Source organism: Schistocerca cancellata, chromosome 3, assembly GCF_023864275.1.
Source record: "Schistocerca cancellata isolate TAMUIC-IGC-003103 chromosome 3, iqSchCanc2.1, whole genome shotgun sequence".
NCBI lineage: Eukaryota > Metazoa > Arthropoda > Insecta > Orthoptera > Acrididae > Schistocerca > Schistocerca cancellata.
In genome coordinates, this window is record NC_064628.1 from 120,014,470 (window position 1) to 120,034,033 (window position 19,564).

Here is a 19,564-nt window from a genome sequence, read left to right on the forward strand (position 1 = left end):
TCAAATTCTCAATGATAATAAACAGTGATTTCAAGTAGCGGATTAAAATTGGAAAATACTAGCGTCGCGCTTACAGAAAGCTCCCAATTGACACACACAGCCCCAGAAGGGATCACTGGAAGCCATAAAGGAACCAGATTCCTGGCCAACTCACACTGGGGCAGAATTCACAATCTTTTAAGTACAGTACTTACTGAACAGTCTTCATACATAATTTCAAAAAAATGACAAGGAAGCCAATAACTTCAAAACTGAAGGTAGGCATCAGATAATACTGCCCTCCTGCTCATAGCTGCAAACAAGTTGTCCAATACATCTCAGCATATTTAGCACACTACAGTTGCATGATGCACGTGGTAACCAAAACAATGAGAGCTGTTCCTTGCCTGCTGAACTTGGTGGTGGCAATGGTCAACGCTGCAGGAAAACTTGGGCTCCTATAGCCCAATGGTCAGCAGTTTCAAATCACTGCAATTGCCAGGCTGCCGAATACCCAGGGACATCCATCCAGCTCCATGTCCCGCACACTGCTCCCACCCACAACCCTAGATGGAACACATCCAAGCTAGGATGATAAAGGGCCAGAGTCACTGGAACGCACGCACAAGTTGTGTCAGTAGGATCGTACACATGCCCTCACAGAAGTCACCATAGCCCAGTTCTTTACGTACTATAGAAACAGGGCTTTCAAATGAGGTAAGGCATTGCTAAAACAAACTATTGTTAGTGGAATGAGATTTTTAACTGTGCATGGTTTTTGCGAGTCTTTGCTATGAATATTTCTTCAAAGAAAAATATTTTACAGAAAATACATACACTGTTTTCATCAACAGCCTGCAAATTGTACTGTGACCAATAAGGTTTAAAACATTACAGCTTAACAAACAATTTTGAGTTATTTATATTATGTAGTACATAAAAGAAATCAGAGAAAGGAAAAAGTAGTACCAGAGTTTATGTTGGGAATGGTATCAGAGCAGGTGGAGCAATTTCATCTTGCTACATGTCAAGCCTATTGTGAAGTAAAGAAATAATTGAAGCAATAATATTTAACGTGTTTTATTTGACATTTGGGATAATCAAGTCTGTTTGAAGATAAATATTAGGCTGTTCCTGCTAGCGTGTCCACCAGCAGGCAACCATGCACAAAAGCTGGCAGTAAGGAAGTAGGGCATTAGCATATGTGCTGATCCCACTTGAATATTAATCCATAGACTCCCTCTGGAATTTGTAAAAAACTGTCATATGGCAATCTTCAGATAAGCGTATACTTATAGGGAGTCCTGTTATTATTATGAGAAACAAAATAACAAATACACTAATACTAGTCAAAGTAATGAAGTGAAGTGAAAGTGTGAGGAAGCTAACACTAAAAGTGATCTCAAACTATTTGTGGATGAGTTTTTTCATGACCAATTTATGTTTAAAGAGTTTTAATCTGTTCCTGTCAGTGCCATTGCATAATCTGCATATTTAGCACAGAACAGATAATTCATCATTATTGAAATTTGTAACGCTAACTGCATTTAAGTTTACAGCATTTGTTTTATTTAATAATCTGTAACTTTCTGTTCAATAGGTCTATCTCCCAAGAAATGTCAGAAATCTTGTCAGTACTGGATGCTGTAGCCAACAAAGACATCCATACCTCATTGGCGCCACACACAGTACAGAAAACTGCTAGTGATGAAATACAAAAGGTACGTAAAACAGTAGTTTTATTAGTTCTCAATTACAATATAATACTTAATGTATAGTGTATTGTGCATATTTGAGTTATGAGACCCACATACCATAACTTGTTTTGCACATTAAATGATATAGGAAGGAAAGACCAAATGTTTAGAGTTTAATTCTCCGTTGACATCACACACAGCTGAGTAATTATAGGAGAAGATACTGGCTGTGACATTGTTGACGTGATTTTTGTGGCATTCATTGACAATGATTTAGGGAAAGCATATAAAACATAATCAATTCAGAAGATTGGTATTTGTAGCCTACTCATCCTAAATAAGAAACAATTGGTAAGTGGAGAAGAAATATTGTTCAACATGTAAAAATATGTCACCCATAACTGTATTATAAAGGTTGTCTTTCTTGAGCTTTTTCTCATTGTCAGATTTGATCAAATTCTAGAACATGCAACTAACTTCTAAAATTCTGTGTGTCATCTTGGAGCTCAACATTTCAACATCTTTGGGCTGTGTGGCATATGCAACAGGGTGGCCAGTTTATGATACACACTGGGCAATTCCCAGTCAACTGCAGCACTCACTCACCTCATATGAAATAAAAAAAGAAGCAACTACCAGGATTAATTTCTTTTCAAAGAAAATTAAGTATATTAAATAATAATCTATCAAAGGTATAATTAAATTAGACACCATCAGTGATTGTGCCAGCAACAGGAGTATGAATATTGTCGTCAACAAGTTTTTGACACTACAGTATGTATCAGAGAAATGGTTTTATCAACTGCCATTGTTTATGAAAATAGCATGCTATGACTGTCTTTCTTGGAAAATGCCTGCTTTGGAAACAAAATAATTACATGCGGATACTATTTTGTCTATCCATTTCTCTATGCAAGCTATTGTGGTGGTAATGTAAAAATGAGGCAGTAAATCAAACATGATGAACAGGAAATGTCAAGTTCTTCGTCTAAAGCACTAAATAAAACAAAATGAAGACATAAAACTGTTGCATCTATGATATTACATGTATTAGTCATAGTACCTTAAAATGTGACAGAATTGTGGACTAAGAAGCACAAACAACCTGTATCTAATTCTCCTCATCATCAAACCACAGATTTATCTATTAGCTGAATGTTAACTTCACCCTCCATTTCTATTTTTTCTCTCACAGAAATTGAAAATTATTTAACAGAATAAAAGAATTCATTTAATATTATAAATGACTACTGCTTATCTGTGCAGTGCTCCTCTGCATGCACCTGTTGCGAAGTAGGATAAATCGTTATGATCTGCTACACATTGTTTCTCAGCACATTGCAACCATTTATGGACTGTTTCTTTACACCATGATGACACACTTTCTCACCTCCATGTGGTTGAAAAGTTCTCCATATGAATTTCTGTATAAGAAGTCATGGAAAACTTTACTCCCATCAAACAGTTCAGTTCTCCTGACCAGTTCAGCAAGAGGCATATTATAAATCATAATCTTTGCTCTGGTCATTGTTTTTACAGATGAGGGTGCTCTCAGTTCCAATGTGGCCTCTTCTTTTAAGTGGTTTGGCCAGTGTAATATTATAATGCATCTAACAATCACCTCCTTTCACTCAGCATAGAATTCTGAGGTGGGGTGCTTGGTCAGAAATGCAAAAAATTGTACTGTTGATGTCGTCTGAGGAAGCACTCACCAGCGTCCTTGCTACATACTGCTCCAGCCATGTTAATGGTCATAATCCTACCAAAACATTGCACATTGCTTGACTTTCTGCATATGACATAAGGAGCCTGGAGCCCCCACATGTACACCCCTTGTTATAGTGAAATGTCATACTTCTGGCCAGAACCAAAACTGGATCTGTTTAACATGATAACCCTACAGGAGAAGAAAAGAGATTATATAAAGAAATGGTTGGCCACCAAATATAAGCTTTTGTCAAATATGTCATCAACTCTGATAGAATATCAGACCTTTATTGGAGACCAGGACTCAAATGTTCAAAAGATAATGAAAGAACTTAGACTGATAATACTTGAAATTGTTTTAGAATATGTAGGAAGTATGTCTGTCGGAAAATTGATGGCCAGTATTTCTGGGAGATCCATGTTCACAGCATTTTGTCTGATATCATGTAAATTTTCAAATGGAAGCAAGTGCCTAATTAATGTGAGTAATTAACTGTCCTGTGTTTATAAAAGCCCCAGTATTGTTTGATCAATGACTCCATCCAGATTTTTACATCTAAATGGCTTAGCCATGGTCTAGATTAGGCCTGGTCATTGACATCCTGTGTTTTCATGTTTAATCTTTGAGTAAAACAGTCACAAAATACATGTTCATGTCAATTTAAATTTCATCCGAAAACAGCATTCATCATAAGGTAGCATCAGTTGTAAGAAATATCATGTTTCAAACATAGTTGCCTAATGTTCTTCACTTCGTTAGAATGTTAAAAGAGGTGTAAGTTTACGTTTGTTGTCATTTCTCATTAAAACAACAATCTTAGCAAATAAATTTGTCACAAAATGCATCAGTGAGCGTCTCTTAAGTGCTACACTCTGTAGGAAATTACGTTAGCGGCCATAGAATTATATATGTTAACAACTTTTCCTCGCGTGAAGCTACTTCATTCTGATTTTTCAGCCTCTTCCTTTCCTGTCCCAATCACTTCGCCCCACCATTAGTCACAGTGAGCTGCCTGGTTGCTCTTTGCTGACATGTAGGTGTGAGCCAGTGCAAAATGGTTCAAATGGCTCTAAGCACTATGGGACTTAACATTGAGGTCATCAGTCCCTTAGACTTACAACTGCTTAAACCTAACTAACCTAAGGACATCACACACATCCATGCCCGAGGCAGGATTCGAACCTGTGACTGCAGCAGCGGTGTGGTTCCAGATTGAAGCGCCTTGAACCACTCGGCCACCGCGGCCGGCTGAGCCAGTGCACGTGAGCATTTTGGCGAACAGGCCTTGCCTAGAGGAGTGTTTCAGAATGAATCTCTCAGTCTTCAGTGAAGCGTGTGCTGTTTTTGAAACCTTATAGCTGATTAATGCTTTGGTTAAGCCACATCTCTGTAATATCCTTTCTTGCTGGAGTGCTATTCTAATGAGGTATGCAGGAGACCTATGATGAAGTTTGGAAAGCTAAAGAGAAGTACTAAGTTGTGAGTCATACCGTGATAGCTCAGTCAGGAAGAACATTACCTGCAAAAAGCCAGGCTCCATATTTGAGACCTGCAGAACACAGAAGGTTTCAGTTCTACAAACCAGATTTCAGACTTCAAAACATTCTCAGGAGCTGTGTGAAATTTGGCCATAATTTATTTGTTATGAAATGCAGATTGAAGATGAAAATACTTCAGAAAGCCTGGAAATTGAGGTGATGGGACATGGATAAGATGAAACAACCAGAGGTTGTTGAGAGTTGCAAAGAAAACATTATTCAATGACTAACTGAAACAGAAGAAATGATTACAATAGAAGAGGAGTGGATAACTTTCAGTGGTGAAATAGCAAAGACAACAGAGGAACAAATATTCGAAACCAAACAGAAATCATTGAAACCACATGAGGTATTAAATTTAATTGATGAAAGGAGAAACATGGAAATCCAACAAATGAAGCAGGCAATAGGGAATACAATCCTCTAAAAAAATTAGATTGATAGAAGGTGCAAAAGTGCAGAGCTAGAATTGCTAGAGGAGCATGCAAAGTTCTAGAAGGATGGGAAAGATTGATGCTGTGTATACAAAACTTAAAGTAACCTTTGGAGAAAAGGGAAGCAATTTATGAAAATCAAGACCTCAGGTGGGATGCTGATACTGAGCAAGGGAGGAGCAAAGGTGAAGCTGGAAGGAATATAGATGGACTGTATAAAGGAAAGGAAGTTGAAGACAATATTGTGGAAATGGAAGTATAAATGTGTGAAGATGACATGAAGGAGGCAATACCATGAGGAGAAATTGACAGAGCACTGAAAGATGTAAGATGAAAGAAGGTACCTGGAATAGACAAAATTTGTCCAGGATTATGAAGATCCTTGTGAGAACCAATTATGACAATACTTTTTGATCTGGTGTGAAGGATACACGGGACAGGCAGAATACCCTTGGAGTTCAAAAAGAATATAGCAATCCTAATGCCCAAGAACCTAGGTGCTTAGAGGAGCATTACTCAACAATCAGTATAATAAAAAATACCAACACAAATTATATACAGGAGAATGGAAGACTGTTAAGTTGATAGGAACATGTGAGGCTATCCTGATCCTACGATTTATCTTGGAAGACAGACTGAAGAAAGGCAAACCTACTTATATAGCATTTGTAGATTAGGAGAAAGTTTTTGATGATGTTGACTGTAATACACTCTTTAGAATTCTGAAGTTACCAGCAGTAAAATACAGGGAGCAAGAGATTATCTACAATTTGTACAGAAAGCAGGTTGTAGGTAGAAAAATTGGAAGTCAAAATCAATTCCTTTCAATTTATTTGCTACGAATTTTAGACCTGTTATCTGGAAACTCTAAACAGGTCATACATATTTGTTAATCATGGTGACATACAATGTTTTATATTAACATTGTAGGAAAGGACAGATTTCTAGTTACCTTAAATAAGCCATGTCAAGTTGTAGACAGGCACAATTAAAAGACATTTATGTAAAGCTTTCGGCCACAGCCGTCATCAGTAAAAGAGAGACATGCATCATTCACATACACAAGCAAGCACACCTCACAGGCACACGATTGCCAGCTCCAGCATCTCAGGCCAAGATGTTACTGGCAGCCGTAAAAGAATTCAAGGTTTGCTGACTAACTACAAATATACATACTTCTAAACCTAATGTTGCTACACTAATCTACATCACCAACTCCAGTATGTGCATGCCTCAGCTGTCCTCGAATCTGCGTATATCCGTGTGGGTAGCCACAGCATTCTTTCTTTTCTTTTTATTTTCTTTTTCTTTTTTTCTTATTTATATGTATGTGTATTTAAAGTTTCTCTTAATTAAATTTATATGTGCCTATCATATTCCATAATTGAGGAAATCCTTCTTGTAACCTGTTGATATTATTTTGATATTAAGAGTGTCGACTTGTTCTTATAGACTGCAAGTTAAGTAGTTGCTGTATAGATATCCAATGTGCTACCATACTGAGTTTAGTTCACAAATTTTGGTCACTGACAGTTGCTTGCAGATTGCCATCTAATTTTCTGTAGTCTCTTTGTACCTGAAAAAGGGGGCATCTGAGAATTATATGTTCAGTGGAACCTTTTCCTCCACATTCACAGATTGGTGTGTTACTACAACCCATTCAATGAAGATGTTTGGGATATGGACTGTGAGCTGTTAATAGGTGCACCATACCTCAAGTAGGGGCAATGTCACGCAGTTTGAGCCTGTTCCTAATGCCTGAGAATATGCCGTAAACATGCCATGCATGCTCTTAGTGTTCCAGTCAAAATGCCATTCATCTAACTTTCAAGCTCATAAATCTCTTTTATCAGTAATATGCATTACTGTGATCTTGTGCACACAATTATATTAATCACACCCCAACCAATACAGTACTGCCCTGTAACATACCATGACATCCATCAGACATATCATGAGGAGCAACCGTAAACCCTCTACAGATATAGTGTGAAAGGCACCAATGAGCCTCAAAAGTATGCTCTACTGAATTTGTTGCAGTATTGTTTTGTAGCTGCCTAGTCTAAGGCGATACACCAAGATGCTTGCAGTAAGCCGACAATGGTGTTGAAGATAGCTTCGTGATATGACCGCACCACATGCAACAATAATTTATATTCATCAGTACCAGCATGGGCAACCTTAAGCATTATTTTGGCTGCTTTATGAATAACAGATTATACATGTTCTAGAAAGTTTCTTTCCTCATCTAGAAGAATGCCTAAGTATCTACAAACAGTGTTGGATTTTACAGTTATTCTGTCAAACTTCAGGGAATGATTTCTGACCAGAGAAAGATTTTCCTGCAGAAATATGTACGTGGTTTTATGAACAGCTATTGTCAGTTTGTTGCTCTTGCATCAGTGCTGCATTTGAGCAAGCACATAATTTGCCTATTCCTCAAGTCTTGCCCTGGAGTCTGCAGACAGAACTACTAGGATGTCATCTGTATATGCAACAACTCCTTCAGCAGCAAATCTGCGTCATCTAACAGATGTAATAAGGAATCGATACTAAGATCCCAGAACAGTGGACCTTTCGTGGAACCTTGCAGAAAGCCCTTGGTAACCATCTTGCTCTGCCCCACAAGCTACTGGATGCTACATCCACTGAGTACTCTACAAAGCTCTTCTGCAGACATTTGGGGACCCTGAGATCTCGAAGGTGTGCAAACATTGAAGGCCACCAAAGACTGTTGAATGCACCTTTGATGTCAATCATAAGCGGGACTGCATACTTTGTTGTCAAATGTTCTATATTCTGAAGAGCTCTGCTAACCGCATCATCTATAGTCTTCCCGTTTCTGAATCGATATTGAATCGAAGTATGTGTAAGGAAGATGATAATTGAGAAGGGAGTGAGACCAGTTTGTAGTTTATTCCCCTTGTTATTCAATCTGTACATAGGCCAAGCTGTGAAGGAGAAATCTGGAAAGGGAATCAGAGTTTAAGGAGAAGTAATAAAAACCAGATTAATTAATAGATATTGCAGCTTCAGCTTGGATAAGTCATGGAATTCGGCACTTTCTGTAATAAACTTACAAGATGTCACAACAGTACAGTACAGAGTGATACATCAATATCCCAGTGGGGATTGACTGTGCAGCCACAGACATAATACATGCACTTGTACTTATTTGCTGCCAATCAACATCTCTTGCACTGTGTATCTGTGGATGCATGCACGGTGGCGCAGTCCACGAGTTTCAAAGGATGGAGTGAGTGCTGGAGCGTTACGTCTTTTGGTTTACTCTGAAGATGGCTAAACAATGTACAGCAGAAACATTAGAAGTGGTTGCACTTCTGAAGTTTGATGGTGTAGTCATTGCACTGTGAAAACATGAAGATGAAAATAACAAACCTCAACCAAAAAATACAAAGATAGTTGAGAATGCTCAGGATATAAATCAAGTTGACTTGGGTGAAATGAATATCATGTTCTTAGGAGGAGCAAGGTATAATTTGTTGTTAAAGATGATTTTTTTCCATTTGTGGACCATTTATTTTCTGAAGACAAAAGCCCAGACTGTTCACAAATTAGAAAATTTATGAAAACAGCTAGAAATCACTTTGGGAGGAAGGTCAAATGTTTAAGGCCAGACAGTCGGACCAAAATCAAGAATGCTCACACTAGAAGAGTTTTAGATGAACTTGAACTTTCCCATGTCAGGTCAAACACATGTAGATATTGGAAGAGAAATGCATACAGAAGTCAGAATGATCAGCAGTGCATGCATGATACCTGAATGATAACTTGTGGTCTGAAGTGACAAATTATGCAGTGTTTATGCCAAATTAAACTGGAATGAGTAGAATAAAAATTCTGCTGAACTGGGGGTATGGATGAGGAGTGGATATTATTAATTTGAAATGATTAGGATGTGACTGCTTTGTTCTGATTGATGATCACAAATGAAAACAGACCTACAAAAAATGAAAGAAAGCAATCTTCGTTGGATATGATTTGGATTCTTTCTTTTACAAAATATATGTCCCTGAGGAAAGACACATTGTTTCTCTGATGAAGTAACTTTTTATGAAAGAATTGGAGATTAAAGTTAATCTACTGAAGTTAAGACTTTCAAAAGAGAAACAAGAAGGAAATCAGGTACATAGAAGAAAACCAAATGTCTCGTAATTCACTCTGTCATGGCTCTGAAAATTGCAGTGTATCATCTGCTATATAACTCAAAATAGTCTCCCATGGCAAATATGTGTTCGACACAACTTAGGACACGTGCCAGATTCATTGACTATGAACCGGATCTTGTGCAGCACAGTAATAATGCAAACTTTTACATGATGGGAAAAGAAGACACTTCTATTTCAGATTTCATATAAGACAAAAATTAGTTTAAAGCCGTGTCTATGAGTACAAATCCCTAAAAAGTTAGGAGTCTTGTAAATCTTCCAAAGAATGTAAATCCTATAACCTGCCATTGTGTGTTGTGTCAAAAAGCATGACAGTTTTTATGAAGTGTAAGTAGCTGCAAGAGGTTGTGACCAGCAGGAGGGACAAGACTATTCAGCAACTTTTAGTCTTTTGATATGTTAAGAATCAACTAGACTACTACTTAGTCATTGAGCACCTATTAAAAAGAAAATAATGACGTTTGATGTTACAACAGCATTTTTATACAGTAACTTGCAATAAGAGATTTAAATTAATCAACCTGCCAGATTCAACAGCAGTTCAAATAAAACTTATAAATTGAAGAAGAATTTATATGGCCTAAAACAGATTCCAAAAAATTGAAATGAGAAACTTTAGAAGTTTATTAAGAGACTGGAATTTGTAAATACTGATGACAATCCTTGTGTCTTTTACAATGAAGACAGAAGCATCATTATACCATTGTTTGTTGATGATGAAGTAGTTATGTAGTAATGCAGACAACATTGCTAAAATTCAGAACCAGTTGATCCAATTGTTTGAAACAACATTTGACAGGATATTTTGTGATTAAATGTCACAGTTTGAAACAGAAATTAAAATAAGTTCAAAGATAATTTTTGCAAATCAAATTACATATATGAAATCCAAAGACATTTTAAATTCAATGGTACAAATCCAGTGACTACACCTATTGAACATGGAGTGGTGATAGTTAAAGAAAAACTTCGTAATGATGAGCCACTGAAGAGATCTGAACCATGCTGAGAAGCTATAAGAAGTCTGTTGTACCTTTTAAAAGTATTTCATGTGGATATCAATTTTACTGTTAAATACTTAAGCAGATTTAATGATGAACCAGTGACAGCATGGCTGAATGCCACGCAAGGGGCCTGGGTTTGATTCTCAGCTGGGTCAGTGACAAGCAATATACCAAAGTGGTATTAAATAAAAATACTTGCATCTGGCAACGGAACTCCTCGAAAGGGGCTCCCAGACAAAATATGCCATATGCACATTTCATTTTGCTACAAAATTTTCCGTATTTTTCCACATCTAAAATGAACTGCAGAGTCTAGTGTAGTCTTTAATGAAGACAAGCACTACTTGCTCGTGTTGATTATGATGATGTGGTGATATCTCAACTAGATGCTTCACCAGTAGAGCTCTCATCATGTGATAGTACTCCTTTGACTGGTATGCTCAAAAGAAATCTACAGCTGAAGCAGAGTTGGCTCTTTGATTGATGATATATATTGTATATGATGCCTTAGAAAAGAACTTGCAGTTTCAGCAGAACTGTGTTATTTACAACTGAGCTGCCATACATTCATTGAATTATAGCTACAGAAAAAAAATTACACAAAAAATATTGAAATTACAAGAAAGTTCATTTAACAACACATCAGAAAGACTATCAAATTAAAATATGTTGGGAGATCAGATTAACCTATTGGTACACTGACTAAACAATTTACTTGTAAAGTGTTTCAAGAATTAAGAAGAAAAATATTTAAGGAAGAGTGTTGAGAATTAATTATTGTTCTTTATTCCTGTTTTGTTGTTATGTATCATTCATAATGATCATATGTATTTTTCCTTGTCTTTTCATGGTACTAGGGTGTTGTAGTAACTACTTTTTTATCTGTCTCTTTGTGAGCCTTATAAATATGCCGTATGAGTATGTGTTCAAATTAAAATGTTCTTTTTTCAATAATGTTCAAATGGTTATTTACAATTAAAGTCAATTAAGATTATGTTAAACTGTGCTAGTGATTTTGGTTGGGAATATCACAATTTCAACATTTACTGGCCAATATAATAGCGTCTTTACTGAGAAGGAATATTATAAATTTCAAGGATCTTGAGGCAAAGGCTATCCTTAAACAGTCACAGTAACTCTTTTATCTTTTTGAAATGTTTTCTTCTCTCATAGAAAATTAACATGATGTCTCAATTCCCACATCCATTCTTTCGAAATATGTGTTTCAGATGTTTTATCTCAGAGTCCCAGTTGTGCCAAAGATGGGTGTGGAAGCTGTGTGTGTGTGTGTGTGTGTGTGTGTGTGTGTGTGTGTCGGATTATATATATATATATATATATATATATATATATCTAAAAACAAAGTAGATGTGACTTACCAAATGAAAGTGCTGGCAGGTCGACAGACACACATACGAACACAAACATACACACAAAATTCAAGCTTTCGCAACAAACTGTTGCCTCATCAGGAAAGAGGGAAGGAGAGGGAAAGACGAAAGGATGTGGGTTTTAAGGGAGAGGGTAAGGAGTCATTCCAGTCCCGGGAGCGGAAAGACTTACCTTAGGGGGAAAAAAGGACGGGTATACACTCGCACACACACACATATCCATCCACACATATACAGACACAAGCAGACATATTTTGGTCTTTAAATATGTCTGCTTGTGTCTGTATATGTGTGGATGGATATGTGTGTGTGTGCGAGTGTATACCCGTCCTTTTTTCCCCCTAAGGTAAGTCTTTCCGCTCCCGGGACTGGAATGACTCCTTACCCTCTCCCTTAAAACCCACATCCTTTCGTCTTTCCCTCTCCTTCCCTCTTTCCTGATGAGGCAACAGTTTGTTGCGAAAGCTTGAATTTTGTGTGTATGTTTGTGTTCGTATGTGTGTCTGTCGACCTGCCAGCACTTTCATTTGGTAAGTCACATCTACTTTGTTTTTAGATATATTTTTCCTTCGTGGAATGTTTCCTTCTATTATAACCATATATATATATATATATATATATATATAATAGAGGGGAACATTCCACGTGGGAAAAATACATTTAAAAAGAAAGATGACGAGACCCACCCAACAAAAGCGCTGGCAGGTCGACAGACACACAAACAAACACAAACACACACACAAAACTCAAGCCCTCGCAACAAACTGCCGCCCCATCAGGAAAGAGGGAAGGAGAGGGAAAGACGAAAGGATATGGGTTTCAAGGGAGAGGGCAAGGAGCCACTCCAATCCCGGGAGCGGAAAGACCCACCCTAGGGGGAAAAAAGGACAGGTACACACTCGCACACACACACACATCCATCCACACATACAAGACACAAGCAGACATTTTCCGCATGTCCAGGGCCTCGCTGCGATGGAGCACTTCCTTTCACGCCGATCACCTGCCGCCCTACCTAAAACCTCTTTCCTCATTACCTTAGCCAGCTTCATCCTGACCCACAACTTCTTCACTTTTGAAGGCCAGACATACCAACAATTAAAGTGAACAGCCATGGGTACCAGGATGGCCCCGTCGTACGCCAACCTATTCATGGGTCACTTAGAGGAAGCCTTCTTGGTTACCAGGCCTGCCAACCCAAAGTTTGGTACAGATTTATTGATGACATTTTCATGATCTGGACTCACAGTGAAGAAGAACTCCAGAATTTCCTCTCCAACCTCAACTCCTTTGGTTCCATCAGATTCACCTGGTCCTACTCTAAATCCTATGCCACATTCCTTGACGTTGACCTCCACCTGTCCAATGGCCAGCTTCACACGTCCGTCCACATCAAACCCACCAACAAGCAACAGTACCTCCATTATGACAGCTGCCACCCATTCCACATCAAATGGTCCCTTCCCTACAGCCTAGGTCTTCGTGGCAAACGAATCTGCTCCAGTCCGGAATCCTTGAACCATTACACCAACAACCTGAAAACAGCTTTTGCATCCCGTAACTACCCTCCCGACCTGGTACAGAAGCAAATAACCAGAGCCACTTCCTCATCTCCTCAAACCCGGAACCTTCCACAGAAGAACCCCAAAAGTGCCCCACTTGTGACAGGATACTTTCCGGGACTGGATCAGATTCTGAATGTGGCTCTCCAGCAGGGATACGACTTCCTCAAATCCTGCCCTGAAATGAGATCCATCCTTCATGAAATCCTCCCCACTCCACCAAGAGTGTCTTTCCGCCATCCACCTAACCTTCGTAACCTCTTAGTTCATCCCTATGAAATCCCCAAACCACCTTCCCTACCCTCTGGCTCCTACCCCTGTAACCGCCCCGGTGTAAAACCTGTCCCATGCACCCTCCCACCACCACCTATTCCAGTCCTGTAACCCGGAAGGTGTACACGATCAAAGGCAGAGCCACGTGTGAAAGCACCCACGTGATTTACCAACTGACCTGCCTACACTGTGAAGCGTTCTATGTGGGAATGACCAGCAACAAACTGTCCATTCGCATGAATGGACACAGGCAGACAGTGTTTGTTAGTAATGAGGATCACCCTGTGGCTAAACATGCCTTGGTGCACGGCCAGCACATCTTGGCACAATGTTACACCGTCCGGGTTATCTGGATACTTCCCACTAACACCAACCTGTCAGAACTCCGGAGATGGGAACTTGCCCTTCAGCATATCCTCTCTTCGCGCTATAAGCCAGGCCTCAATCTCCGCTAATTTCTAATTTCAATTTGCCACCGCTCATACCTCACCTGTCCTTCAACAACATCTTTGCCTCTGTACTTTCGCCTCGACTGACATCTCTGCCCTAACTCTTTGCCTTTACAAATGTCTGCTTGTGTCTGTGTATATGCGGATGGATATGTGTGTGTGTGCGCGAGTGTATACCTGTGCGTGCTGATGTGTGTGTGTGTGTGTGTGTGTGTGTGTGTGTGTGTGTGTGTGTCAATACAAAGATGATGTGACTTACCAAACGAAAGCGCTGGCCTCTGTATATGTCTGCTTGTGTCTGTATATGTGTGGATGGATATATGTGTGTGTGCGAGTGTACACCCGTCCTTTTTCCCCCTAAGGTAAGTCTTTCCGCTCCCGGGATTGGAATGACTCCTTACCCTCTCCCTTAAAACCCAAATCCTTTCGTCTTTCCCTCTCCTTCCCTCTTTCCTGACGAAGCAACCGTTGGTTGCGAAAGCGTGAAATTTTGTGCGTGTGTTTGTGTGTTTTTTTATTGTTTCTATCTACCAGCACTTTCCCGTTTGTTAAGTCATGGAATTTTTGTTTTTAATATATTTTTCCCATGTGGAATGTTTCTTTCTATTTAATATATAATAGAGGGAAACATTCCACATGGGAAAAATATATCTAAAAACAAAGATGATGTAACTTACCAAATGAAAGTGTTGGTATGTTGATAGAGACACAAACAAACACAAACACACACAAAATTCAAGCTTTCGCAACCCAAGGTTGCTTCATCAGGAAAGAGGGAAGGAGAAGGAAAGACAAAAGGATGTGGGTTTTAAGGGAGAGGGTAAGGAGTCATTCCAATCCCGGAAGTGGAAAGACTTACCTTAGGGGGGAAAAAAGGACAGGTATACACTCGCACACACACACACATATCCATCCGCACATATACAGACACAAGCAGACATATGATATGTCTGCTTTCGATCATAAGCTCCCATTTCTTTGTGCTCATTCTTTCCTCTTTTGTCATTTCCCACCCCTTCCCTCTGTATCCCTACTATTTACTCCTCTTTACCTCCCATTTCCTCCTTTTTCACCATTACCAGAATTGAACCGGCCCTTTGTTCTCCACCCACATGTGTGCGTGTGTTCGTGTAGCCTTCCACAGCTGTCCAGGGTGTGTGTGTGTGTGTGTGTGTGTGTGTGTGTGTGTGTGTGTGTGTGTGTGTGTGTGTGATAGAGAGAGAGAGAGAGAGAGAGAGAGAGAGAAATAAAAGCATCTGGTGATTGGTTGCCTGGCCTCATTTCTGTTTTTATTTCAGTTGCGTCAGCTCAAGAAGAAACTGTGGGCTCTCCGTCTAAAGTCAGCTGAAGACAGAGACTTCTGCACAGAAAGTAAAAGTGCTGCATTATCAACTACAAAAATATCAAACCTTGAGAAAGAATGAAAATATCACTTCTGGTAAAACTAAAGAACTGCAACTTTCAGTTTTAACCTTTATGAAAATTTCTGGAATGCATTTCATTTGTCAGTCAAATCTAAGATTAACAGCTATGCAGAGTCTACAGAAAAAGTAATTTCTCCATTGTATGTGAATATAATAATTCATAATAATTACTCCCTATCTTTTCCCACCACTGTAGGTAAAGCTTAAACTGAAGCATATAGCTCATTTAAGATCAGATGAAGTAACTGTAAATGATATTTACAAGCAAATGATGAAACAAGAGTTTTCATCGATGAATTAATTTTCAATATCTCATTAATTAAATAATGTGGACTTGTGGTAGACCTGAAATAGTCTGGATTGCAAAACTTAATTTTTACTGACTTTAAGGAGATATTAATAATTTATCCATTAAAATTAGGTAGTATTCTAACAGTGAGTGTGATGCTGTGTTTACACTCTGGACATTTGTGTGGAAGGATGGAGTTCAAACCCTCATTTGGGTTTTTTGGGTTTTCTATCTTTTCCCATAAGTCACTTCATCTGAATCCCAGAATGGCTTTCTTAGAACTGCTATGTGGATGTGCCCCCTTATCTTTGTCCATTGGAGCTAGTGCTATCCCAAATGACAACTTAACAACAAGAGACTGGACTCTGATCTTCCTTCCCTTGTAACCAACTGAAATCTTCTCATTCCGAGACATTGTCATTACAAAATGCATGACGTAACCTAGATCATGAGCTAATGTTGTGAGTTAAATTTCATATCACTCTGCAGTGTCCTGTGAAGTGAGCACACGTGACAGTATTGATAATGATCGGTCTGTTGGGTAGTGATGTTGAGCTCAGTGGTCCCCTTGGTGCTATGTAAGAGGAGTAGACTCGTGGCCACACTGAGTTTCACTCTCTCCCCTACTTCTAATTGTCAATAAGCAACACAGACCTGACACTAAACTCTAAACACACTCATCACATTCACGTACACTCAAAAAATACACTTAAGCCACAAATTCACACTTTTCACCGTAAAAATATTGTGGCAACCTCTAAATTCCAAATTCGGTGACCCACACAGTCTGCCCTAGCAGATGACTCTGTCCATGCAGCTGCACCTGAACTTTCTCCAAAGAGCCCATTCGTGATAAGCAACTGCTGACAGGAGTGTCTTCTCCTCCACCACCACATGCAGAAACAGATGCTTCCACTGGATTTTCCGCTAGCTGGAAACAATGCCATTCTCAGTGTGTCCATGCACTGAGCATTAGCAAAGTAACAACATGTGAGTGTCAGTTCAAATGCAGTGAGTGTATAGTGTTTTGTAATGAGGACCTAGGTACTGTACAAATACTTGTGATTGCTGCAACCTAATAGCTTCCCAATGGCAGTGCATGGCCATATCTCAGTGAGTTGGCATTGCATTGTACTTATTACGGAAATGCAGCACATGTCAGGAAATGGTCCCACAGAGCAAAGCTCCAGGACCTCTTCCACGGTGGAAAACATTGCATCACAGCCATGCAAATGGGCCTTCCGACCTGCAGTCACAGACAGTCAGCTTTATCAGTTCCTCCAGTTTGCCCAAGTCATGAGCACCGCTGCGCCCCTTGCACAGGCCCTGGTGCCAACCATTCAACCGAGCAGAACTTCTTCCCACCTCCCCGCATTCATCACCCATGACCCACGTCTGCGAATCAGGAATTACTAGTGATACAACGAAGTTCGCCCCTACCATCGATCAGCTCAGACCCACGGTTGTAGCAGAAGCTCATGATATTATCACTAACGCCCCACCCCACTGCCCGGCAGCTACGATAAACTGAAAAAGCACCTAATCACACGCTTAGCATCGTCAGAAATGCCACACTTCTGGGACTTGTTTTCATTGGCTGAGTGTTCTGATATGAGACCCACCCACCCAGCTCCTGCAGCACCTCTGCCTCTTAGCCGAACTCCATGTCTTGCCAGATAAACTCATCTTCCACAACTGGAGTCCTTGATTGCCGGCGGCCATCTGTACTGCGCATGCCACGCAGTATCATACAGACATTGATCCAGCTACTGTGATAGTGGATCGGGTGTTCGAATCCCTAGATATTTTGCCTGCAGTAGCCACAGCCCATTCTCCTTACCTGCCTCCTCTTGCTCCGACTGTCTCCAGCATGGCAACAACAAGTCTCCCAGCTGCTCTGAAGCACAGCTGGTGAATATACCACCTCCTATGCCTCAGGACACGGAGTCCAATTTAGCACACATCATGCCATGCCTGAGCAGTGAGATGGCCAACTTAACCAGCACCCTTGCACGTGCCCACCTCCATCCCTTTCTCCCACCCCCACACTTCACAGTCCAAGGCTATTACCCACATGGCGCACGCGACCACTAATGCACAAGACGTTTAGGCACAACAACCTCCACCCCCTTTCCCCATCCATCTGGTGAACAGGAGGAGTCCGGTGACACAAACCCTGTGTGCTGGTACCATGACTGCTTTGGCAGTGCTGCAGCAAACTGCCATCGACAGTTTTTGTGGCACCTAAACACAGCTGGCACCCGAGGTGCACCTGGTTGCTCTTCACAGAGCCTGTTCATATCGGACCACCATTACTCCACCCTGCCCATATCATAACTCATCGACACCAGTTCTGACTTGTCCATCTACCCATGCAGGCTCCTACACTCTTTCCCCCGCAACCCTCCCTCCCCTTTCCTGCTTACCACAGCAACTGGTTCCATCATATCATGACCATCTGTGGCCCCCACATCTGTTTTGTTGACTTTGGTCTCAGTGGGGATTTTCTCTGAACTTTCACTGTGGCCAGCATCACTGACCTGATCCTCAGCACGGATTTGCATTCCCACTTTAATCTTCTTCCTGACCTCGCACAGCATCATCTGACTGATGGCACATTGCATCGCTCCGCACCCTGCACTAACAGCTCCACCTCCCACTATACTGTTAAGCAGCTGTCCGACTGTGATTCTTTCACCAATCTCCTCACCAAATTTCCACTCCTCAGATGCCCCCCAGTGCTTCCTGCAAGGCACGTCATGACACAGTGCACTATATTGTAACCACACAGGACAAGGCTGTTCACTGCTGCATGTGCTTCCCTCGCTGGCCAGAAGCAAGTACACGCGGGCAGAAATTGAAGCCTCCATTGCCGCTGGAATCCAGTGCCCATCAAAAACCCCTTGGTCCTCCACACTCCATTTAGCTCCCAAGAAGGATGGCACCTGGTACCCTTGTGGTGATTACCGCCATCTCAGTAAAGAAATTTTGAGCTCCACCATATTCAGTAAAGTAGACTGCACAAAAACTTTTATGCAGATCCCGCTCGCACTGGAGAACACCTAGAAGACTGGCATTATTACACCCTTTTGGTCTCTTTGAAAGCCTCTTTTATGCCTTTTGGCCTCCATTATGCCACACAAACGTGGCAAGCGTTTTCTGGATGATGTCCTCCACGGTGCACTAGGATGTTTTGCTTATCTGCACAACATCCTTATTTACTCCCAGAACTTGGCTGAACACCAAGAACACCACTACCACATGCGAAAATGGATGCTTCCACCAGATTTTCTGCTAGCTGGAAATAACACCATAGTCGTGTGTGAGTATGCACAGAGCAGTAGCAACAGTAGCTACACATGGTTGTTGGTTACAAATTCAGTGAATGTTCAGTGTTTTGTAATGAGGACCCAGGTGCTGTACGGAGACTCGTGATTTCTGCAACCCAGTGCACGGACATTTTTCAGTGAGATGGCCTTGCAACAGATTTTGAAAATAATTTGCAGGCACCTCGTTCACCAAACAGGACCAGTGGCGTACCCGCCAGCATGACTTGAATTTACAGCTATCTGTATTAATGCAATACTTTGTCATTGTAGACCCCTTTTAGATACTGGGACAGTAAA

The 19,564-nt window shown here is 40.4% G+C and overlaps 1 protein-coding gene across 1 annotated transcript in view; it reads left to right on the top strand.

Moving 5' to 3' along the window:
- Nucleotides 1-15,881, top strand: part of LOC126176158 (uncharacterized) — a 182,804-nt gene extending 166,923 nt beyond the window's left edge. Inside the window, exons 8-9 of the mRNA XM_049923300.1 lie at nucleotides 1,580-1,700; nucleotides 15,524-15,881. Of these exons, the coding sequence (XP_049779257.1) occupies nucleotides 1,580-1,700; nucleotides 15,524-15,649 (247 nt within the window). The 3' untranslated portion in view covers nucleotides 15,650-15,881. The remainder of the gene's footprint in view (nucleotides 1-1,579; nucleotides 1,701-15,523) is intronic.
- The last annotated feature ends 3,683 nt before the right edge of the window (nucleotides 15,882-19,564 follow it).